Genomic DNA, 24924 nt, shown 5'->3' on the forward strand with positions numbered 1-24924 from the left:
CTACTATGCTGTTCTGATCACTATGAATGTAGTTTATTTTGAAGTCAGATAGTGTGATCACTCTGGGTTTGTTATTTTTGCTCAAGATTGCTTTAGTTATTCAGGGTCTTTGTATTCTTTTATGATTCTTTTTCTATGTCTGTGAACATTGTTATTGGAATTTTGATAGTGATTGCAGTGAATCTATGGATTACTTTGGGCTGTTTGAACATTACAGCAATATTAAAATTCTTCCAACCCACTAATACAGGATATCTTTCCATTTATTTGTGTCTTCTCTCATTTCTTTCAGTAAACAGAACTTTTACCTCCTAGGTTAAATTTATTCCTAAGTATTTTTTATTTTTTTTATAGCTATTGTAAATGGGATTGTTCTTCTGATTTCTTTTTCAGGTAGTTTTTTGATACCATGTAGTAATGCTATGGATTTTTAAATGTTGATTTTTTTTATCTTGTAACTTTACTGAATCCATTTATAAGTTCTAAGGATTTTTTTTTGGTGTGGAATTTTTAGGATTTTCTATAGATAGGATAATGTATTTTAAACTTATTATTTTCCCATTTGACTTATTTCTTTTCAAGATGCATATTTTTAATTTCTTTTTTTTTTGCCTAATTATTCTGGCTAGGACTTCCAGTACTAAGTAGAATAGAAAGGGCAAGAGTGGGCACCCTCGTCTTACTCTTGCTTAATCTTAGAGGAAAAGCCTTCACTTCACCACTGAGTGTGATATTAGCTTTGGACTTGTTGAGTGTAACCTTTATCGGTGCCTACCTTTTTTTTCATTGTAACTCTCCCTATTTGAAGGAGGCCAGAAACCTCATTATATTGGTCTTTTTGAATTTGCATTAGATAAAATTTCAAGAAAGAAAATAAGCCAGAACCAGTGGGATTAGAATCTATAGCTGTAGGCTAAGGAATTAGCCAAGTGGAAAGGGCTCAATTTCTCGTGTTCCTCTCTATCAGCAGTCTACTACTAACTTCAGTTCGCAGAATTTTACAGAATTTTGTGAGTTTTAAAGAAATGTGTTCCTCTTAATTTAAAAATAGTAAGAAATCATATGTAATTTGTCACATCCTAAAAATATAAGGGATGAAAGAAAAATCACTCATAATTCTACTACTGTTATTTAATTCAGTTAATAGTTTGAAGTGCATTATTCTAATTATACACATAACTTTTTTTTTTTTTTTTTTTTTTGGTGCTGGGAATTTTACCCAGGACTTCACATGAACTAAGCACACATACTCTACCACTGAGCCACACCCCAACCCACATAGTTTTATCTACAAACTTGGGCTCTTAATTATTTTAAATAATTATTTTTCTTTTCTTGTTTTGTCATAGAAGTTGATTTTTTGGGAATCACATCTATAGTATTCCTGACCAGCTTCTTCATTTTTTTTCTGTGCTAGGGATTGAGCCCAAAGTCTCCCACATGCTAGATAAGCCCTCTGTCAGTGAGCTACATTCCCAACCCCATGATCAACTTCAAAATAATTATATTTTCATATACTATTTCACTCTTAGGCTATTTCATAGCCTAAGGTTTTGTTTCCCCTTGAGTTTTTACACTAATCCTCTGTTGTTGGATATTGATATCATTTGTTTATATTCTCCTTCCTACTATAAAATTTGCAGTAAATATCATTTAAACAAAATTTTTGTGCATACCCATGATTGATTGTTTGAGATTCATTTATAACAGGAGCTTTAAATAAAACATATAAACTTTGTAAAAGTCTTTTATGATATTGATTGCAAATCTTCCCCTTACTTTCACATCTCTAAAAAGCTATTTCAATTTATACTCTTTTCACCCATGTGATGTTTTTTACTCTTTTTAAAAAGCAAAACACAGTTGTTGGCTCTCCTCTTTATAAATAATTGTCTTTTAATTGAACATTTTTCTTCTGCTTTTCTCTTCTTTTTTTTCCCGACTTTCTCTCTCCTTGCCTTTGTACTCCTTCATCAATTTATATTCCTTAAGTTTAAAATGATCATTTTTAAGCTTAGTTTTTATTCTGCCTTGCACATTTTGCTGGATACAGTTTACAGAAACCTTATGAAAGATATCATGATTACACAAATATTGTGAACTCACTTAAAAGCGATTAATATTGTTGAAAGAAGAAAAAATGTTTATTAAGCACTTGAGTATCCATACTATGCTGAGGACCCTGGAAGATACCCGAGAAGGGCAAGGCATGGTCCCAGGGGCCTCACATTCTTAGTTGGGGAAATACAACCAATCTCTAATCTCTAATTAGTCATTTCTCTAATCATACTCTAAGAATTGTGCTTCTCAATCTTTTTAGATCCATATCTATGAAAATGCTTGCTCACTATCCTCTGTGCTTTACCCCTCTCACCAGCCAAGAAGATTTTGCCTGGTTTTCTTTTTCTCTATTACAAATTACAGAATTAGATCCATTGAACATCCTCTTTCAAATTACCTGGACACCTAGGAACTTCCTGTTCTGATGTGCCTTCTTGTCCCCAGTGGAGAATTATTTCCTAAGAGAATCATCCAAAGCAAGACTCTATGAAATTGACTCTAAGAAGATGAATATGGGCAGTTTCCAGGACAGGCCTGTTTTGATGAGCCCAGACCCTGATTATCTGTGCCTCCTTTGCTCTTCTCTGGGCACCCTTGTCCTACTCTATCCCTGTAGTGAGTCAGCCTGCCCCAGCTTGGCTCCTCCACATCAGCACCTGCTCATACCAGCAAGCCTGCTCTCACCTTCCCTTTATAATAACCACCCTACTCCCTGATCCCAAACATCTTGCTTGAGGTTGGGGTTCTGCCTTGAATCCCAACAGTTGTCTTTCTTGCTCTATCCCTCACTCTTTCAGTTCCTTCGTTTCTTCTTGTCATCCACTCTCATCACTGACTTGATGGCCTAACCCTTTCCTCCCTGGAATTAGGTCCCTTAATTTCTACTGATCCAGGGTAGAGCACAGTGCCTGGTCGAACACATTGTGCATAACAAGTATTTGTTGGATGGCTGAATAAATTGGAAATATCCTCTTGTTTGAATTTAAATATGTCTTGGGCATAACTGAGGTATATTACCCTAATACTAATATATCTTTCTTCTTTCCTTCCTGCCCTAGAATTCTTATTTTTGTTTTCCCATCATTCTGTGTCAAGTTCTGTACTAAAGTTTGCACGTTATTTTTGATTTTCACAACAATGTTTCAAGACATCTGTTGCCATCTCCATTTCGTATGTGAGGAAGCTAAGGGTCCACCGGTTCACTGGTTCCTCCAAAGTCATTCAGTGAATCAGTGGTGGGCTTCATTTCTTCTTGGACCCACTCCAGGAATCTCCAGGGACTTGCTCCTTCTGTCCTTCCCATGACCCTGACCTGATCCTGATTGATCACCGTCCTCTTTGTCTGAATCCCAGTTGTGACCTGTGGAGTTGTGAGGGAAGGAAAAGGCTGAGAGGTCTTGACCAGGACCTTTACCAGAGAGACTGAAGCCAAGGACTGGGGGAAGGGGAAGAGCCAAAGGTTTGTCCACATTTTCAAACTGAGAGCGGGCCAGAGTGATGTTAGCACCCAAAGAAATGGGTAGTAGAGAAGTCTTGCTCCTGGATTGTGAAGTCAGGCTTGAATTTCAGTGTCTATTCACTGGGTAACTGTTATGATTTGGTATGAGGTGTCCCCCAAGAGCTCGTGTGTTAATACAGGACTATTCAGAGGTAAAATTGTTAGATTGAAAGCTGTAACCTGCTCAGTCCATCCTGTAACCTGATCAGTCTGAATGGTCTGACTGGGGTAACTGTAGGCAGGTGGGTATGGCTGGAGGAGGTACGTCCCTAGGGGTGTGCCCTGGGAGGGTGCTCTTCCTTGTGGCCCCTTCCCACCTCTCTCTCTCTGTTTCCTTGCTGCCTTGAGGAGACAGTTCTCTCTGCCACGCCCCCCCCCATGTTCTGCCTCACCTTGGGCCCAGAGCAATGGAGTCTGCCGCATATAGAATGAGACCTCTGATTCCAGGAGTTGAAATAAATTTTTCCTCTTTTCAGTAGTTCTTGTCAGGTATTTAAATCAAAATCCCAACAGCATATCTTGTAGAAATCGATAAAAGAATCATGAAATTCATATGGAATAATAAAAGACCCAGAATAGCAAAAACAATACTAAGCAGGAAGTGTGAATCAGGCGGTATAGCGATACCAGACTTCAAACTATACTACAGAGCAATAGTAACAAAAACAGCATGGTACTGGTACCAAAACAGGCGGGTGGACCAATGGTACAGAATAGAGGACACAGTAACCAATCCACAAAACTACAACTATCTTATTTTTGATAAAGGGGCTAAAAGCATGCAATGGAGGAAGGATAGCATCTTCAACAAATGGTGCTGGGAAAACTGGAAATCCATTTGCACCAAAATGAATCTGAATCCCTATCTCTCGCCGTGCACAAAAGTTAACTCAAAATGGATCAAGGAGCTTGATATTAAATCAGAGACATGGCATCTGATAGAAGAAAAAGTTGGTTATGATCTACACGCTGTGGGATCGGGCTCCAAATTCCTCAATAGGACACCCATAGCGCTAGAGTTAACAAATAGAATCAACAAATGGGACTTACTCAAACTAAAAAGTTTTTTCTCAGCAAAAGAAACAATAAGAGAGATAAACAGGGAGCCTACATCCTGGGAACAAATCTTTACTTCACACACTTCAGATAGAGCCCTAATAACCAGAATATACAAAGAACTCAAAAAATTAGACAATAAGATAACAAATAACCCAATCAATAAATGGGCCAAGGACCTGAACAGACACTTCTCAGATGAGGACATACAATCAATCAATAAGTACATGAAAAAAAAAAAAAAATAAATAAAAAAAAAAAAATAAAAAATAAAAAAAAAAAAAAAAAAAAAAAAAAAAAAAAAAAAAAAAGAAGTGAGGCCTAGAGGAAGGAACTTAGGTCACCAGGGGCAAGCCCTACAGGGGACAGTGAGACACCAGCCCCTTCCTCCCTTTTGCTTCCTGGCAAAATGGAAAGTGGTTTTGCTCCATCATGTGCTCCTACTATGATGTGCTGCCTCACCACAGGCCCAAAGCAATGAGGCCACTAAATCATGAACTGGAACTGGAACCTCTAGAACTATGAACCAGAAATAAAGCTTTTCTCTTTATAGTTAAAAAAAAAAAAAAAAAAAAAAAAAAAAAAAAAAAAAAAAAAAAAAAAAAAAAAAAAAAAAAAAAAGTACATGAAAAAATGCTCACCATCGCTAGCAGTCAGAGAAATGCAAATCAAAACTACCCTAAGATATTCATCTCACTCCAGTAAGACTGGCAGCCATTAGGAAGTCAAACAACAATAAGTGCTGGAGAGGATGCGGGGAAAAGGGCACTCTTGTTCATTGCTGGTGGGACTGCAAATTGGTGCAGCCAATTTGGAAAGCAGTATGGAGATTTCTTGGAAAGCTGGGAATGGAACCACCATTTGACCCAGCTATTCCCCTTCTCGGTCTATTCCCTAAAGCCCTAACAAGAGCATGCTACAGGGACACTGCTACATCGATGTTCATAGCAGCTCAATTCACGATAGCAAGACTGTGGAACCAGCCTAGATGCCCTTCAATAGATGAATGGATAAAAAAAATGTGGCATTTATATACTATGGAGTATTACTCTGCATTAAAAAATGACAAAATCATAGAATTTGGAGGGAAATGGATGGCATTAGAGCAGATTATGCTAAGTGAAGCTAGTCAATCTTTAAAAAACAAATACCAAATGACTCCTTTGATATAAGGGGAGTAAACAAGGACAGGGTAGGGACGAAGAGCTTGAGAAGAAGATTTACATTAAACAGGGATGAGAGGTGGGAGGGAAAGGGAGTGAGAAGGGAAATTGCATGGAAATGGAAGGCGATCCTCAGGGTTATACAAAATGTCATATAAGAGGAAAGGAGGGGCAAGACAAGATAATACAAATGGAAGAAATGATTTACAGTAGAAGGGGTAGAGAGAGAAAAGGGGAGGGGAAGGGAGGGGAGGGGAGGGGGGATAGTAGAGAATAGGACAGACAGCAGAATACATCAGACACTAGAAAGGCAATATGTCAATCAATGGAAGGGAAACTGATGTGATACAGCAATTTGTATACGGGGTAAAAGCGGGAGTTCATAATCCACGTGAATCAACCGTGTAATATGATGTATTAAGAACTATGTAATGTTATGAACGACCAATAAAAAAAAAAAAAGAAACCAAAAAAAAATAATCACAGCGATGAAAAGCTGTCTAAAACAATAACTGTGTATGATTCTCTTAGCTTTTCTGAGCCTCAATTTCCACTTCTTTTCCCTGAGCATAGTCTTACCTGACTCTCATGCTTGTCAGTTTGCTGGTCAAATGATGCAATAGACGTGACGTGCTTTGTAAGGTACAAAGCCATATACACGAGTCAGCTGCCGTAAGTAGTGTCAGATGTGATATTACTGGAGTCACATTGTAAATGGAGATGCCAGCTTCTTCAGTTGAGTATGTCTATGCCAGGGCCAGCAAATGATGATCCATGGGCAACTCTATCTTGTCTACTGTTTTATATGGTTGGTGAGCAAAGAGAGCTTTTTACATTTTAATAGGGTTGAGAAAAACCAAAGAAAAATGTTCATGACAGATAAAAATTACATGAAATTTGAATTTCATTATCTGTAAATAAAGTTTACTGGAACATAGCCAGACCCATTTATTTATATAACATCTATGTCTGCTTTCATACTACAGCAACAGAACTGAGTAGTTGTGACAGACGATATGCACATAAAACCTAAGGTATTTACTATCTGGTTCTATAAGGAAAGGTCCCAGAGATGAAAGAAAGTTCAAGGAAATCTGAAAAAATTTTAAACTAAATTCTCTTTCTTGCTAATAAAGGTAAAAATGAAGATGTGTTTGTCTTTTTCCTCTTTTTTGATGCTTTAAAAATGAATCCTCGCTAATAAAAATATTTCAAAAAATAAACATTTATTCAGTGTTGGAACATTATTTTAATATTGAAGGCAATTAAGTTTAAAAGGTTTTCCACCTCAAACCACCCTTAACATGGCTGTTTCAACACGTTTTTATTTTGATCGGTGCTTCTTTCTACTTTTGGCATCCATATTTTGTAATTATGAATCATATCGTAATTATGATCTACGTATAATTTCATAGTTGATGCAGTCCTTTCCAGTTGGCTTTCATAAATATTACTTGATTATTATTCTTATTAGTCATAGTGGTTATGTTGCCATAGCATGGTACAGTTCACAAGCTGCATGTGTTTCAGAAATACTTCTTGTTCTTGCCTTTGATCAGATTCTTGCATCTTCAACTGTGACTGTAGTTTTGACTCTTTGGAGCCACAGCCAGGCCACCCTGGTTGTCCCATATCTTCTGTTCTCTGACATTGATCCAAGTGCCACATTATCTTAGAGCTTAAAAACAAAGAAAGATAAGAAATAAGGCTAAAGGAAAATTGTCGGAGAAGAAAGTGAATGTGATACTGTAAAGGTGACTTCCTTTCTCTCTCTCCAGACATCCCCAAACTCAAAGTAGTCATTAATACTAGAAAAACTATTTAGCAAGCAAACATCTTTGTTCACTTAATAGTGACTGAAGGGTTGTTTTCTCTGCTGTATTTCTAAATAAGTGGGCATAAAAATAAGACCATTATTGTCATTATGTTACTATTGTTGACATATTATATTTTAGACCCCAAATCCCTTCAGTGTGTCCAATTAACTGAATACTATGAAATCTAAGTAAAAGACAGCCAGTAACATTTTCATCTCTTATTTTTTTCCTAGTGAGAAGCTGGATGGAGAAACTAAAAGATAAGGTAAGAAAAATCTCTTCTTTCTTGACTTATCTTGAGGGGCACAAGGTTTTGTGAAACAAAAGATCTGAGAGCTTCCTTATTTGATTCCAGAGATACAAGGCCCTCCTCCAGGTACCCAGCAGGAAAGAACCTTCCTTCAGTTTCCTTCCTGTAGAACACAGGAGACACCTTAGTCTTTGAAGGTGTCTTTATAAGGGGATAAGAATATACCTTAGTTTGTATGTTCAGCTGAATAATATTCTTGACATAATCCAGGTAGAGTTTCTTCTAGGGAGTTTCAGCAATGTAATCCAATTTGGTTTGGCCTTTACTGTCCCAGTGTGAGGTGACAAGAATCTACTTTGTATGTGTAGTTTATTATAGTGCTGCTTCTCATCAAGTGTTAATGAGCTGACCTGTCTGGATGGCCAACTATGGAAAAATATTTTCCTACCTTGTATCAATTCTGCTGACATGGAGATTGACAATATTAAACTTCTTTCCAGGTTCATATTTTCATTTTCTTTTGTTTTTCAATGCTCTCCAAGTTTTCACTTTTGATTACTTCTTAATTTTAAACTGGAATTGCTCATAAAAATATTGATAGAGTCTTGAATTCCTTGGTGTAGCCTCTGTCAGATTCTATTATCATAGCCCAGCTCAGACTTAACTGGGGGTTTTGGTTAAATGGAAATCCTTACAATATCAGATATTGAGTTACCTCCAGTTCTCTAGTCTCAATATATTTTCATTTGTGGCATTTCATATATTTTTTATTATTTGATTCATTTCCCCATATTTAAATTCTGCTATTTGTTTTGCTATACTCAATGTTAAAGGAGAAAAAATATTAAGTTGCGATTAAAATGATATAACTAGGTTAATTCTCACTATTATGTTTCTGTTTTTCAGTATAATTTACATATACATAGCTTTTGAGGTGAGACTGTTATGTGTTTGTTTATGTTTAAAATGATGTTGAAAACTTTAAGGCTGCTGAGATCAGGGGAGACCAGTTTATTATTTGTAATGGATCCAGTTGTACAGACTGAGCATGATTTGGGTGAAGAAAAATTCAAAAGTGTAGAATTGGACATATTTATATTGGTAGCACTTCTTGTTATTGTTCAGGGGGAAATATGATTCAAAGACTAGTAAACAGGCTAGGAATCCAAATACCAGTTTTTTTCTATAGAAAATATCCCTCTGAGCTATAAAAAAGGACAAAAGCCAGTCTCAGCAACTTAGTGAGGCTCTAAGTGAGTTAGTGAGACCCTGTCTCAAAATAAAAAAATAAAATAAAATTTAAAAAGGGCTGGGGATGTGGCTTAGTGTTAAGTACCCCTAGATTCAATTCCTGAGTAAGGCGGCAGGGGTAGGGATCAACCAAATAAAAACAAAAACAAAACAAAACAAACAACCAAGAAATTAATTTTGGTATGTAACCCACTTTGAAATTTGATATTGCAAAATTTAATACCTGTGTGTGTGTGTATGTGTGTGTGTGTGTGTATTTAACTTTCAAAATCTGTGCAACTTTAGAGAAAGTTTCTATTGTTTCTTCCTATGAACCCTTTATTCTTATCTTGACTCCAAAGACTGGCACTTTCTTGCTGACCCTTTTCATCAAGAGAAACAATTTGATATGTGGCCCCTTGTTTTCTGGCTTATTTTAAAGTTTCTCCACTCTCTTCAATTTCTTCTCTAGCATTTCTTTATTATGTCTTAATTTAAAAAATTGGAAGAAGAAAATTTAAGCCTCCAACAATGGTGGTCATATTTAATGTCTGTTTCTTTCTCTTTTTATTTCTTTTTGGATGGACTCATTCTGATCTTCCCCATATCCCTCTGTCCTACATACTTGAAATATTCATTGCTCATCTGATGTGTCCATTTATATGTATATACAATGTATGCATCTCCTTCCTCCCTTCTTCATCTACCATCCACAAAAGTCTTGTTAGTCATCATCTGCAGAATTTGAGGGCATAACTATTATCTCTTTAATGAAAGTCTCAGAATTCCTTAGAACTGAATTCTAAACTATGTATTTAACTTGGCTCTTCAGCCAAGCCAGGACACCCTCTTGTTTAAGCTTTATCAATTTTTCCAGTATTGATTCTCTATTAGTTAACTGGGCTCTAGAAAGGGTGGTGTTTTCAAAAGTTCTGAATTGCCCCTTTTGTTGTTGTTTAGTCTTTCCATATTATTTAGGACTTAGATCAGCTATGAGTTAGGACAACAGCTTAGCCAAGACAGATGTTTGTTTCTTATTTATTAATCTGGAGATAATAATCAAAGGTTAAATTTGGATTGACATAGCAACAGGGACTCAAGCTGCTGCTGTCTGATGCTTCACTGTTTCTGACCTTCATTCCCAAGGTCACCTTATGTTCTTGTGTGGCAGTTCCAATTTAGCTATGTACATATTCTAGCTAGAAATAAAAAGAAAAAAGGGAGGTTAACAATACTACTACTTTTTTTTTTTTGAACCGGGAATTGAACTCAGTGCCACTCGACCACTGAGCCACATCCCAGCCTTGTTTTGTATTTTATTAGATATAAGGTCTCACTGAGTTACTTAATGCCTCGATTTTGCTGAGGCTGGCTTTGAACTCTTGATCTCCTACCTCATCCTCTGCTGCGATTACAGGTGGGTACCACTGGGCCCAACTTACTCCTTCCTTCTTAAAAGGACAAATTAAGGCTCTCTGTCATTCTTAAAGGATGGTGGATAAAGGGTCTTCCCTCCTTTAAAAATTTATATTACAAAGTTTTTACATTAAAATAACATGCTTATGGGACTGGGGTTGTGGCTCAATGGTAGAGTGCTTGCCTAGCATGTGTGAGGCACTGGGTTCAATTCTCAGCACCACATATAAATAAATGAATAGAATAAAGTTCCATCAATATCCAAAAATATTAAAAAAATAACATGCTATTTTAGAAATTTTAAGAGAAGGAAAATAAAAGAGAATACTACTTTAAGATGATCATTATTTATTAACATTTTGCTATATTCCTCCAGACATTTTTAAATGCATTTGTGTGTGTGTTCTTTTTACAACATGCTGTACATACAGTTTTCTAATCTTTATAGTTTTAACTTGCAATGAGTTCATTGTATATATCCCATGCAATCAAGTATTTCTGACTACATCATTAGAGACAGATGTGCTTTATTGCATAGTGAGAATGAGCCACAGTTGATGTAACCAGTCTCATTAGGAAACACTGACAATGAAGTAAATGCTGTATTTTTCAGCATTCAGGAAAATAGAGCCCTATGGTTACAAATTAGGGTATGAGCATTGAGGGCCAGAATTCAATGAGTCAAAATTCACTAGAACATCAGTCTTTTTTTTTTTTTTTTTTTAGTGGATCTGGAACATTCTAGAATGTACAAATAAGCATTGTTCTCTTTAGAAGAGTTACTTCTACACAAGGCTATCTAAACCAAAACAAAACACTAGCCCCAGTGCTTCTGGTGTCAAGAGGGAAACCCTAATCCAGTTCCCACAATACCACCAAAAATGTCCATTGATAATAGAAAGAAGTGGTTGACATTTATTTGTGTATCAGGCTAAAAAATTTGCACGGGAATTGAGGCCAACCCTTCCAATGTCTTTGTTTCCTTCAGCAACATCTTGTCTCTAGATGGAATTCAGCTCCCTTTTAAAAGAACATGTCTTGGAATTTGCCCATGCCATGAACATATCTTCTTGGTGAAGTTTATCACCTGGCCATACCAAGCTTCATGGAAGCCAAAGAACAGTATCTTTATTTTGTATCAAGTCCCAAATTGGAAACCTTATAGGGATAGAAGAAGAAAAATGGACATCGAGGGACAATAACACTCAATAACCTTAACCTTTTGGGTTAAATATCCAAGTTAATGATGCTCGTTAGACAAATCTACCTTGGCTACCTATTGATGTATCTTTTCAACATATAAATGGCATTTTCAAAACTGAAGACGCGATATCTATTTTAATTGTGTAATAAATATCAGCCCTGTTGTGGATGTCACCAAGACCGTTCTGTTTCTTCTAGCTTTAGAAAGGCATTCAGAAGATGAACGGCCCAGATGAGACTTCAGAGCAGTGATTCTTATGTGTGGTCTGGACCAGTGGCATCAGCATCATGTGGGAGCTTCTTAGATATGCAAATTCTCAGACCCACCCTAGACCCTCTATGTCAGAAATCCTGGGAATAGAGCCCAACAATCTGTGTTTTAGCAAGTCTGACAGATGACGCTACTGCATGCTCAAGTTGGAGAACCACAGTTGCATCCAAATCCTAAGGGCACTGTCCCAATCTAGCAGGCTAGACACAGTACCATGTATCATCTGGTTTTCTTAGAGCTTTCTTGACAATGGGAATTCCTCAACAAATCTATTTGCCTAAGAAGGGAGGATGCTTTTCTCATAAACTTCAAATAAGAAACCCCAAATCCCAAAGCCAAATAAATAAAAACAAATATTTCTAGTCATATTTTGACTATAATCTACTTAAAATAATTTAAACTTGATTTGGAAATAATTTAAAATTTGTGGGCAAGCTACAAGAGGAAGAATAGTACAAAGAACATCCCTACCACCGTTTATTTAGGTACACCTATTGTTGATATTTTCCGCATTTGATTTATCACCTGTGGCACCCACACCCTTTTTTGTGAACCATTTAAGGACAAGTTACTTATATCATGATTATTTACTATTAAATACCTCAGTTCCTAAGAATAGAAATATTTTGCTAGTCAATCTTAGCTCAGTTATTAGCTTCATTCCCTGTGTCAGTGATATAGTACTTATATGTCATCTAGCATCTACATTTCAGTTTTTTCAATAGATTCTAAATGCATGTATGAAAGCATTTTTTTCTCCTCTAGTACAAGATTTAGTCTTGGATTATATAACATATTTCATTGTCATGTTTCTTTAGTTTTCTTTCATCTGAAACATTTTGTAGACATATTTTATCTTTCATGATTCTGGTATTTTAAAAGAACAGTCCTTTTTTTAAAAAAAAATAGAATATTCTTCATTTTAGGTTTATTGGCTGTTTTTCTTGTGATTAGATTCAGATGATGCCTTCTTGGTTGAAATGATCCCTCCGAGGAATTGCATCCCTCCCAGGGTGTCATTTCTGGAGTCGCATACACATCTAATAATTTTGAACAAACAGAAGGTACTAGTCACAATTTATAACTTAAAACATGTGTATATGCCATCTTATTAATCTTCATTTTTAAAGAAATAAAATCAGAGGCAATTCTAAAAGAAGAGCTTGCTTCCTCTTATTAGTTTTCAAAAAACACTTGAATTATATTTGAAGACAATGGATTGCTTTGCTTCCATCTTGTAATTTTCTTGTCATTTGAAAGCAAGGCAGATGTTACCAGAAAAGAAAAAAAGAAAAATAAAGCAGGGAGTACAAAAAAGAGAGATTCAGTGAATTCTTGTAGAATCTGCATGATTTAAAACTCTAGAAACAAGAAGTCCAAATGTGTCACTAAGAATAAGGACTGGTGTGTTTTGGAGTGTTCATGTTGGTGGAGTGGGGTTAAGTTCCACAGCTGGTGGAGACCCATGCAGGGGTTGCTCAAGTTGACCTTCCAAAAAGCCGAATATCGTTCTCTGAATGCATAGCTCTGAAAAGTCTAGTCGAATGGGTTTCTCACATTTCTGGTGAGAGCACCCCAAGTTTTCTTTTGTCCAGTGTTTTCCTACATGGAAAATTACAGAGTGTTTTAAATAAGCCTTAAGCGGATCTGGAAGAATTTTGGAAAAAGTTTGGGCTTCTACAAAGCATATTAATTTGTTGAAAACTGCCTGGGATTTGTTTCTTGAGGAAAGATACTTAGTATGCTGGTGAAAAAATGCTATTGTTCTCAAATTAATGGAAAAATTTCCATATTTTGTCCTAACTTAAGACTTTGAAAGGCAGAACCAGTGAGGGAATTGGCTGAGCACAAGAAGAGGTGCTTGTTTACCTTGGATTCGTAGCTAGAAATGTTAGGAAAGGGTCCCAATGGCACAGACCAGTCCTTTAGGAAAATTTTATTCTGTGCATCTCTCTGTTTTTTGCTTATACTGAAAGAATAAAAATAGTTTGTGCTATATTAAAAATTAAAGAAATAGATAATTGAATAGATCCCCCTCCTCCACGTAAGACTTACCTAAAGTACTTATTTTAGTTTGAAAAAAAATTTTTTTGGGGGTACCATGGATTGAACTAAGAGGCACTCAATCACTGAGCCACATCCCCAGCCCTATATTGTATTTTATTTAGAGACAGGGTCTCACTGAGTTATTTAGTGCCTTGCTAAGTTGCTGATGCTGGCTTTGAGCTCTAGATCTCTTGCCTTAGCCTCCCGAGCTGTTGGGATTATAGGCATGTTCCACTGTGCCCTGCAAAAAAATTTACTTATATATTTTGTTTAGATAGGCTTCTAGGGAAACAAACTCACATCTGGGTTTTCCCATGAAGGCTCTGTAGGTTAGTACATACCCGTAGCCCATGGGTGTTTTATTGGCCATCATGCAGGGGTCCTCTGTATTATGATGGGCTTGCCCTGAGCATGGGTGGATCCTGAGCTATTTACTCAAGCCCAGGGATGTATGGGGATCTCTCTGTTCTTTTAGAACCAAAGTGTCTAGAGTAACTCTTGATGGTCTTGGGACATGCATAGGTTTGATACCTCCAGGATCTTTTGGAGGTGTCAATGCTGTTGGCAGGGATCTTTGTGTCCCTTCTGCCACTGCCTTTCTCTGGGGCTGGGAACACTCAGAATTCTCTCCCCACCCTGGGCATCAGTCTTGTCCACTGGGCAGATTATCCCATTCATAGAAGTGAATCCATCCATCTTACGTACATGCTTTCTCCTCGTCCCTTTTTGCCTTTTCTGTAACATCTCACACCCCTCCTTTCCTCGGCAGGTTCTTTTCTTCCCTGTTGTTTCCAGCCACTCTCACATTCTGCTCACTTACAAGCACTTTGAGCTTTCCTTTCTTGCTGTAATGCGGAGGGAGGGAGGGAGGGAGGGAGGGAGAGAGAGAGAAAGAATATCATTGCTGCCAAGGCCCTTCTTTTACCCTCCAAGGAACACAGTATTCCAGAGGACACTCCAACCCCCTTGAAGATCCACTCAGGCTGTTTCCAATTTATAGCATTTTAATAGTCCTGGCATTCTCAGAAGCTCCCTTTATCCATCTTTAATACAAATTATATTTCTGTCATTGATGTTGACAAATGTGCATAAGCACGTGGCTGGAGGGGCCACTAGATCTGGCTGACTGATTTCAATACTTCACTTCTAACTATCTGAAATATCCCCAAATAGTCATACCTCTCTCTGTTGCCTTCTCTTTAGAAAGCACTTTTTTTTCCCCCTAGATTCTGTTTTATTTGATAACAGAGAAGAGAACTCAAAGCCTCTAAAATCCTGCTGCCATCAGCAGAAATGAGGAACCCAGGGCCGTGGTCTGTTCAGCTTCCTGATGTGTGTTTCCTTTTCTACACAGGCTGGCTACATGTCTGGAATGCTGGTTCCTGTAGGGGTGGGGATAGCTGGAGCCTTGTTCATCTTGGGGGCACTCTACAGCATTAAGGTTATGAATCGCCAAAGGAGAAATGGCTTCAAAAGGCATAAAAGAAAGGTATGGAACCAACGAGAGCAAAACCTAATCAGTTTCAGAACATTCTTTGCTTATCTAATTTGCTTAATAAAGCACATAGGGTTTAATGGTGCATGAACGGTGTTGACGAACGGTGTTGACGTGCCCAGTGGTTTGGATTAGCTGCTGCAGCTGCTGCCTTGCTTCATTGGTTAGTGTGTCTTTTAAAGTGGGCCTGTTTCTCAGCTTTGTTCTGTGGCAGAAAGAGTTTAATGTGTTTCTGTTTTCTTTCTCTAGCAGAGAGAATTCAACAGCATGCAAGATCGAGTAATGCTCTTAGCTGACAGCTCTGAAGATGAATTTTGAATTGGACTTGGGTTTAATTGGGACATTCAATGATGTTGTAATTTTATTTTTATTTTGGGGGGAAAAAGAAGAAGAAGAAGAAGAAGAAGAAGAAGGAGGAGGAGGAGGAAAAACAACAACTTCTTATTGCATTGCTGCTATCAGGCTGTCAGTTCTAGTACCTGCTGGGTAGTAGATTTTTCTTGCACTGAGCAGAAAAGGCATGCTGTAAACTAAATGTAACACACAGTGTTTGGTTATTCTGTAGTGAACTTCCTGTAACAATGGGCTACAATTTATAAATACACAGCATAATGTTGTTCAGTAGAAGTAGCTGGATTAGGAAGGGTAAATATTTTGTATTTTTCCACTGTCTTTTCCTTGACTTGGATTACTTGCATTAAGTGTGATGATTGTAGCCACCAAGGCATGCTCGACTTTGAAATTGAAATCTTAACAAAGAATAACTTCTCATAATCACACTCTACCTACCTGAGATTGTAGGCTTGGGGGCTATGGTACATCCTGCATTTGTATCAAAACCAGCGTCAGCTGAGAATGAATAAGATCTCAGCCCATTAGGAGTACATGTAGATTTGTACGTATCTAGCTTTGTGTACTCCAGTTTCCTAGTTTTATTGTTTTCATTTTCTGTTTTATTCTTATTCTTGGCAAGGAAAAAAAATGCACCAGAAGTAATACATTAAATTGACATTTAATGTATGTTTGCTCTCTTAAATAGTGTCATTAAGTCCAAGAACATCTTCCATGTTTATCATTATGAGATATTCTTTTTGTGTACTATTTGACTTTGCCAAAAAGAAATGAGGAAGAAATCTCTGCCATTTGGCTCTGTGCTTGCATGACTGCTACTATGAATAATTCAGAGTATTTCTTTTCCACATCTGTGGTATTGGCCATGGAGAGAGTGGACCACCATTGGTACTTTTTGGCCTTATTAGAAAAACATACATTCTGTGGTAGAAGCAGGCCCAGCACCCAGATCCCTGGTACACAATGGAACTCATGGGAAACCAGCTTCTCTCAGGACATCTCATCATGGGAATGATAAAATAACTGTTCAGATCATTTTTCATTTCCTTTGGAATATGATTCCCTACCCTATACCAAAATAGGATATTAAAATTACCCTATTTGAATTTGGGCATTTGGGACTTGTAGTTAGTTGAATTTTGGGGTAGAGATTGACTCATTTCATGGAAGGATAAAGGTTAGTAACAGTAATATTACTATGGAGAACTTGGTTGTATTCAATGAGCCTGTTCTACTATGTCAAACTAGTTACAGGCATTCCACAAAGCTACTGTTTTCATTTGACCAAAGATGGAACTGAAGCAGAGACGTGAACCAGTTATCCAAAGTTATATCCAGGAAGAATCAGCATGAGAATTTTCTTGGACTTAAAACCATGTGACATGTGCTCTTTTTACATACTTCAGAGGGAACAGTAACATTGCAGAATCCTTCTTTAAAACCAAGAGTGTAAGGAAATAGCTGCTTGGTGAAGGAGCATGTGTGCTTCTGTCTTTGTTGAATGATTGATGAACGATGCCTTACTAATTTCTCTTTTACATGAGTTCTTTCCTTCCATATAAATTTAAGTATCATCACTAAGGAACTAATAGCAAAAAATTTCCTAGAATCCATTCTTGAATGATAAATGATTCACAAGAAGGCTTCCTTCAGTAATTTCAACTTTTTGTCCAGAGAGGTAAGCCAATGTGTGAAAAAGTTTTGTAGAAACAAATAGAAGTTAGCCATTGACAGGGTGCTAAAGGTTGGATTTTAAAAAATATCATTCAGAACCATGACACTTAAAAGTGATTTGTAATTTCATGAGCAGAGCCATCCTGATATTGCAGAAGGGATGTTCTCTTTTTCTGAAAGCAACCTCTTATTGTAAGTGTGCCTCAGGTTGAGTAAGTAGGCATGGGGGGCATTGCTGTCTGTATTCTTATTTATAGCAAATATGCAGTAGTTTTACTTAATTTAGCAACAACACATGGGTGACACTGATGGTCACTAATGTCTGGGACTACTCAATCTGTAGCGTTAACTTTTTGAATGTTCAAACTCTAGTATAATGAAGTCACAATAATAGACACTTAGTTTTGTTTTTCCATGAGGATGACATTCATGCGAGTGTAGGCAGAAGCAGAAGTGTCTCTGCAGCCCTTTTTGGGACACCCATCTATTAAAATAAGAACTGACCTATATCATCGTAGATTTCTGTACCAACTGGTTTAAACATCTGGATAAAGGAAAGGTGGTATAGATATAAATTGACTATGATTTAGTCTTAAAGGAAGGAAAACTATTAATAATGTGGATGAACTTAGAGAACAGCATGCTAGGTGAAATAAGCTAGTCACAGGATAAATACTGCATGATTCTAATTATATGAAATATCTAAAATATTCAAACTCATAGAAGCAGAGGTAGAACAGCGGTAGCCAGGTACTGGGGGAGGGGAAAATGGGGAGGTGTTAGTTAGGTGGTATAAAGTTTAAATTGTGCAAAATAAATAGCTTCTAGAGACCTGCAATATAGTGCCTATAGTTTACAATATACTGTATTGTGCACTTAAAATTTTAAGAGGCAGAGCTCACATTAATCATTTTTACCATAAGAGAGACAAGAGAAAGAAGGGCCCTGTGGGAAGAGACCTTTTCTTAGTCATGCTATCCAATGTGTAACACCTGCCGCAGTGGAGAAAGGAAGACCAAAGTCAAGAGAAAAGATGGAAGCTACTAGAAAAAGAATAGAAGGCTGGGGTGAAGAGAAAAGTGATTCTTCCTTACCCCTGATGTCTTTTTCTATAGTCAAAGACAATATTAGTCTTTTAAACATCTTTAATTTTTTTTCTCTTCTGTAAGCTGTTTCTTTCAGTAGCTGCTGGCTTAATTTATATGCAATATTTGGAGTTAATTAGTATCCCAGGGTAACGGAGTCCCTTAGCAATGCCTTCGTCTTGGCTGCAGCTCAAATGTAGTTTTCCAGAAATACACTCTTAAAGTACCTGCATCTCTTTTGTGGGTAAAAAAACGTGAGGAAAAATTAAAGAAAAGTTTTAGAAAAAAGTTAAAGGCATTGTGCATTGTCTTGTGGCATAGTCAACCCAAACTGGTTTTTCATCTCATTATTTTATTTTTGTGTGCCGTGAGGATTGAACCCAAGAACTTGTGCATGCTAGACAGGTGCTGGACCAACCACTGAGTTACATCCCCAGCCTATATATATATATATATATATATATATATATATATATATATATTTAAGTCTTCAACTTAAAATTTAAAATGTTACGGAGATGAAAGCAATATGGAACAATATAATGCACTCTGAATGCCTAGTGCTCCCTGTCTCTGTGCTTCCAAATATCTCCTTCTTGTGGAAATTCAAACAAGACATCTTATTTGGAATCACATCCATAACTCGGGGGAGAAGAATCCAAGCATCCAGACATCATGATTTCTGTGGATGTGAAAAATCAATGCTCCTACTAGCTTCCAAAAATTAAAACAAAAACAGCTTTTGGAAACAAGATTTATTATTTAGCTTGAGCTTAAAGTTGTATGGCCTTTTGGTAAGACAGGCTTTGTTTTGAGCACAGAGACTCCTGAAGAGGCAGGATTACAGTTGAAGAAAGGGTTTGTCCTTCTTCGGGTATGTGAGATTTAGGTGACAAGAAAAGACATATGAATAAAAGAAGGTGGAAGAAAAATGAAAATACAAAGTAGATATAAATATGGCACAGAAACATGAGACTGTCCTAGAGGAGGCTGAAGTTCTGAATAGAAAAATGATAAGCAAGGAGAAGAATGCAAATGAGGAAATTAATTAGCAGGGAAAAGGGCCATAGAGCTACACAAATCTATTTTTGCTTCCATCCCTTCCATCAAAGAAAATTACCTTACAACTGGGTGGAATTGAGTATGGTTGGGAAGAAATTGAAGTCCAAGATGAATGAGGAGATGAAAAGTGTGTGGTTACTTTAAATGAGCTTAAGCTCAGTTAATAACTTCCTTAATTACACAGACTTCAAATGACTGAATATAAACTTCAAGGAATAGGAAATAATTTGAAAACAAAGCAATTTTATTAACTTCATAAAGTTTCCATATTTGAACATTTGGCATCCCTATAAGACACACACCTCCTTTTTGAAGTAGCTATTAGACTGGTAAGATGTGGATGGACTAAGAATGGACAATTAAATACGTTGCTCTGATAATTATAAACTTCAGCCATCAAAATGGCTGGAAATCTAATCCTGATGCTTGATTTCCATATGCAGAGAACAACAACAACAAAATCACCATTTGTTTTGTAAGCTGATGTTACATAAATTCACTGGGAGTATGATTTTTGAAGCAATAGGTCTATGTAAATCTCTATTAACCCAAATTTCTATTATGAGCATAGAGGATAAAGAGAGAAAGAAAGAAAGAAAAGAAGGGAGGTGGGAGGGATGGAGGAGCAAAGAGGAGGGGAGAAATGTCCCCTACAAAATGGCAGCAAAAGTACAAAGAAAGAAATCGTCTCTTCGCTTGTTCTAGTTTTCTTAAAAACACAAATATTGGTGCAAACTCTCAAATCTTCCACAGGAAAGCAAAGATCCTCCCTTCTTAAAAAGCAACAGGAGCAGCAATACAACAATAACCACTAATAGTTTGTAACACAGAGTGTGAATTCTCACTACACCTAAGACTGCAGTCTCCAGACCTGAGATACAAGACAGTTGTTGCTGAAAGGTGTAACCTTTTGTGGTGAGAAGATGGAGGAATGGAGAGGAGTAGAAACAGAAGAATTGTCTGTTGGGAAGAAGTACTATCTTGTCTTTCTTCTCAAAGTTCATGGGTAGAAAAATAGTGCAAGTAAATGACAAGGGAGGTGCCCACTGGGTTATTTTATTACCTGAAAGGTGGAGAGGCCATCTGTTCTGGTCTCAAAAGAATAAACCAGGTATTGGGTCAAAAAATTGAGGGTTTTTTTTTTTTTTTTTAATGACCAGTACCCTGTACGTCTCAATATTTTCTCCCTAATTAGCAGTTGGATAAAGAAGGAAACCAAAAGCCTTTGAAGTGTTTCTTCTATTTTATGTCTCACAGTATGGCCACAGCATTTTTGCAGTTTCAGACTTCTTCATGACTGGAAGGACTAAAATATAATCTCAGGAAAGTGTAACAACAGTATTCTGAGAGGAAGTTTTGATACAAAACCTTCAATAATTATTCCCCCCTTAAGTTTTTTTCTTTAGGTAAGAGAAAAAGGAAAGGAGGGAGAATTCCAAATAGTTTTGTTATTGAACTAATAAAATCCCAAAGATCTAGGATTGGGGAGTGTTGCTCAGTGGTAGAGTGTTTGCCTATCATGCATGGTGCCTGGGTTCTAACCCCAGAACTGCAAAACAAAACAAAACAAAACAAAACAAAGGGAAGGGAGGGGAGGTGGAGAGAGAGAGAGAGAGAGAGAGAGAGAGAGAGAGAGAGAGAGAGAGAGAGAATGAAAATGAATAAGGAGGAGGAGGAAAGAAGAGAGAATAGTGAATAGAGAAGAGAGATAAAAGAAAAATCCCAAATGTCCCTGTCAAGGGTTTGAAGTCTAGATAGTCTATATTTAGTAACCTGAGAAACCAAGAGTACTTGATTAACATTGTTGTTTCTTCCCAAATCAGTATTCATCAAATGCCTGCCTTTGTGTGAAGTGTTGAGAGAATAAGAGTAACAAGACAGTCTATGGGCACGAAGAAGTTATAGAGAGAGTAAATGGACAGTTTCATCCCAGGGCCACTATAGGATTCAGAAAAGGAGTATCCAACCTTGCCAAGAACATCGAACCTGAGGCCCAAAGGATTAGTAGGGGTTAGTCAGGTAAAGGGGACTATGGGATGTAAATTCTAACCATGAGAAACACAGGGAGAGATCATGGAAAATTCAGCAATAAGAAGTCAAACAGCCGAGCATGGCAGAGCCCTGGTCTGCCAGGGAAATGAAGATTGGGGTGGTGGTGGGGGGATGTATGGTATGGAATATGAGGCAGATCCTGATGGGTTTTCTAGGTCCTGTCAAGGAATCAGGACTTTAGTTTAAAGGTAGTTAGAAATCATGCAGGGTAACATGCTGAGAAGTGGTATGCTCAGGCTTGAGGTCATAGGAAGACTGGATTGGGAAGGTTAAAGTCTAGAGTTAGGGGCACCAGTCAAGGCCAAGGTGGGAAAGGTGATGCGAATGAGAGATGGCTGTTGGTCTGGACCAAGGGGTAGGAGTGAATATGTAGGGGAGAGTGGATTCTGGAGGTGTTCAGGAGGAGCAGTGAAGAATGAGACTTGGTTATTGGTTGGATGTCCAGGTGTGTGTGGGGGGGAAGACAAAGGCCAAAGCTAACCAGGGTCATGGGCCTTCTGAGGTCTTTCAGGTATTATGGAGTCCACTAACCTGACTTTTGGTGGAACTGATCCTGTGTTCTCTCAGCATATTCAGACCTCAGAAAAATAAACCACAAATATGCCAAAAATTGTATAGACAGCTTTAACTTTCTACAGAAGTCATGCTTGTGTGTATGCTCATTCTGAGACTTGCAATAGTAGGTTTCAAAGAATGGCTTTAAATTTAATGAAACTTATATTGAACATCTCTGGTGGAGTCCTAGGTATGAGTTACTGTCTAGGATCTGAGTGATTCTCTTGATTTACAAAGACTAATATAAGAGTTTCTTATTTTTTTTCACATGAGAAACAGTATCTCATTTTTCTTGAAAAAAATTTCAAGAAGCTTCTCTCTCAAGGTCGTTCCATATGAGGATGATGTCAGTGTTTGGAGGTGCAGGTTGGAGAATCTCTTGAGCCATACAGATCCCAGCTCCCATCTCGGAGTAGTTTTTGGGGCTTAGGATGAGGGCAGTTGTCCTGGACAACCATCAAGTAGCTCATCTTCCTTAATATATGAAAAATAAAGCAATTTTTTTCTCAGCTGCATTGGCAACACAGGGCTGGATTCTGGAGATCCTTAGTGGTAACTGTGGAATTGAGGAAAAGCTTAAGAAGGAATAATTATCACTTCAGTTCCAGCTCCAAAAATAACCATTGTTAACAGTTTGGTCTGTATTTTTCTAATCTTTTTTTCCCCCTAGGTATTTATGATATGTTGTATATACACACTTTTAATTTCACAGAGAATAGGTATTACAATTTATACATGATTTTGTTACCTCCCTGTAGCTATGATTTCCCATGGTTGTTTCAAAAGGAATAAATAAAAGAAAAAGAGCTGATGGAAATCCTGCAGTTGTATTTGAATGAGCAAACGATTTCATCACTAACAAGATTTGTTTGGCATTTGATGAGCCACGGCTGACCACTTCCTTCAAGATGCTTCTGTATGACAACAGTGGAAACGAGAAGTCTCTGTGAACAGACCATCCATGGGCAAATGATATATTCTTGTGCCCTGAGGGATCAGAGAATACTTTTCTCTTTTTGCTTTGCCCTCCAAGCAAACGTTGTAAACTTTTATAATTAGACAGTAAGACTGAATAACCCAAGGGTAGGTAATATGTAACATTGTGAGAAATATTGGAAAAAAGGATACTTTCTGTAGTGACCTAAATTGATTAAAGACTTGCTTGGTTGAATTCTCTTGCATCTAATTTGTATTTTTGTGTCATTTATTATTTTAATGCGCACGTATTTTCTGCATCTGATTTCGTCTGGCTGAAGTTAAGTAGGCAGATGTTCACCGTTTTGTCCGTTGCTTGCTTCTCTGTCCTTGTCAAAAAGAGGAGATGTAGCTTTTTATGTCCTTTCTGTTTCTTCCATGAGCCTCTCTTGATCCAAATCCTCTCTGTCCCTTTTAGATTGGAAGAGTTTGCAATAAAAGTGGGTCCAATCTGACTTAATTGGATTTATGTTTTCCTAAATAATGTTTTATTATTTTAACTTCATGTATTTTCAGAAAAACTGTGTCTTTAAAACACAAGTTAATGAAATCGTGTGGTCCTTTTGACCAAAATCTTGGTAAGCATCTCCACTAGTCCACACTCTTTCAAATTTCTTGCATGTAGTAGGAGGTGAAATTAGATAAAGCACTTGATAAATACCAGGGGACTTTATTCTAAAAATATTGTCTTTGGGTGTAAAAATAAATTCTTATTCATAGAGTGTATTAGATTGAAATAGCATGTAGCAAGCATTTGGCAAACTGCTTGATGGAATCTTTGCAGAGAAAACCACACTCTGGGGTACGTGTCCCTTCAAGGTTGGGTCTCAAGTCAATCAAAGGCAGCTGGTAAAAATTGCAAATGTAAGAATTCAATCTTATTTATTTCCCACTATGAATGATTGAGGGCCTTTTAAATTAGTTTCGGGGAATTGTTGAATAGTCTAGTTTTATGTCATATAAATAAAATGTGAATTCCAGAAATCTTAGTGAAAATCAAATTTATTTTGATTAGTGATAATAAAATCACGAATGCTTACTAAACTCTTGTTTACCAAACTGCTCTACCGACCGCTTAATAAACTCTCATCCTTTAACCTGAGACCCAATGAGGTAGTTGTTCTAGGTCACTGACAACTCTGCTGATGGCAGAAATCTCACTTGTAATAAACAATTATCCTTGACAGAAGAAACAAGGAACAAGATCTGTTCTAAATGATTTGTGGGCTTTTTTTTTTTTTTTTTACAAGCTATAGGAATTAGATAGCGTTGGTCTTTAACCTTGATTTTGATCCAATTTTAAAGGGATTTAATTTTTGTTGTAGCATATTGAACCTTGATTTGGGGGCAGATAATTCATCTCCCAAATGGTCTAAGGAGAGGAGTCACAGAGCAGAATGCTGCCTACTGAGTCATATTGGGAATTGAATACCTGTGGCTGTATACACTCTGCTTCAACAGTCAGTGTGCAACAGTCAGTCCAATGGTTTCTGGATTAAATTTGTAGTTAACTTTTGACATTCAGTAGAGTAGTAGTTTGCAATTACTTAACAGTTAATTCAGATTTACCACAGTGATTTAAAATAATTTTACAGTACTTTTTGTTTGGTTCTTAAATAAAAACAAGAAGGGTGTGGTTGATATGATATTTATATAACATCATA

At 37.1% G+C, this 24924-nt stretch overlaps 1 protein-coding gene across 1 annotated transcript in view; it reads left to right on the top strand.

Annotated features, from left to right (window-relative positions):
* Positions 1-15860, top strand: part of Armh4 (armadillo like helical domain containing 4) — a 115282-nt gene extending 99422 nt beyond the window's left edge. Inside the window, exons 6-8 of the mRNA XM_026384130.2 lie at positions 7829-7860; positions 15366-15500; positions 15756-15860. Of these exons, the coding sequence (XP_026239915.2) occupies positions 7829-7860; positions 15366-15500; positions 15756-15824 (236 nt within the window). The 3' untranslated portion in view covers positions 15825-15860. The remainder of the gene's footprint in view (positions 1-7828; positions 7861-15365; positions 15501-15755) is intronic.
* Positions 15861-24924: the final 9064 nt, after the last annotated feature.

Source organism: Urocitellus parryii, chromosome 6 (genome assembly GCF_045843805.1).
Source record: "Urocitellus parryii isolate mUroPar1 chromosome 6, mUroPar1.hap1, whole genome shotgun sequence".
In the NCBI taxonomy this organism is placed as follows: Eukaryota; Metazoa; Chordata; class Mammalia; order Rodentia; family Sciuridae; genus Urocitellus; species Urocitellus parryii.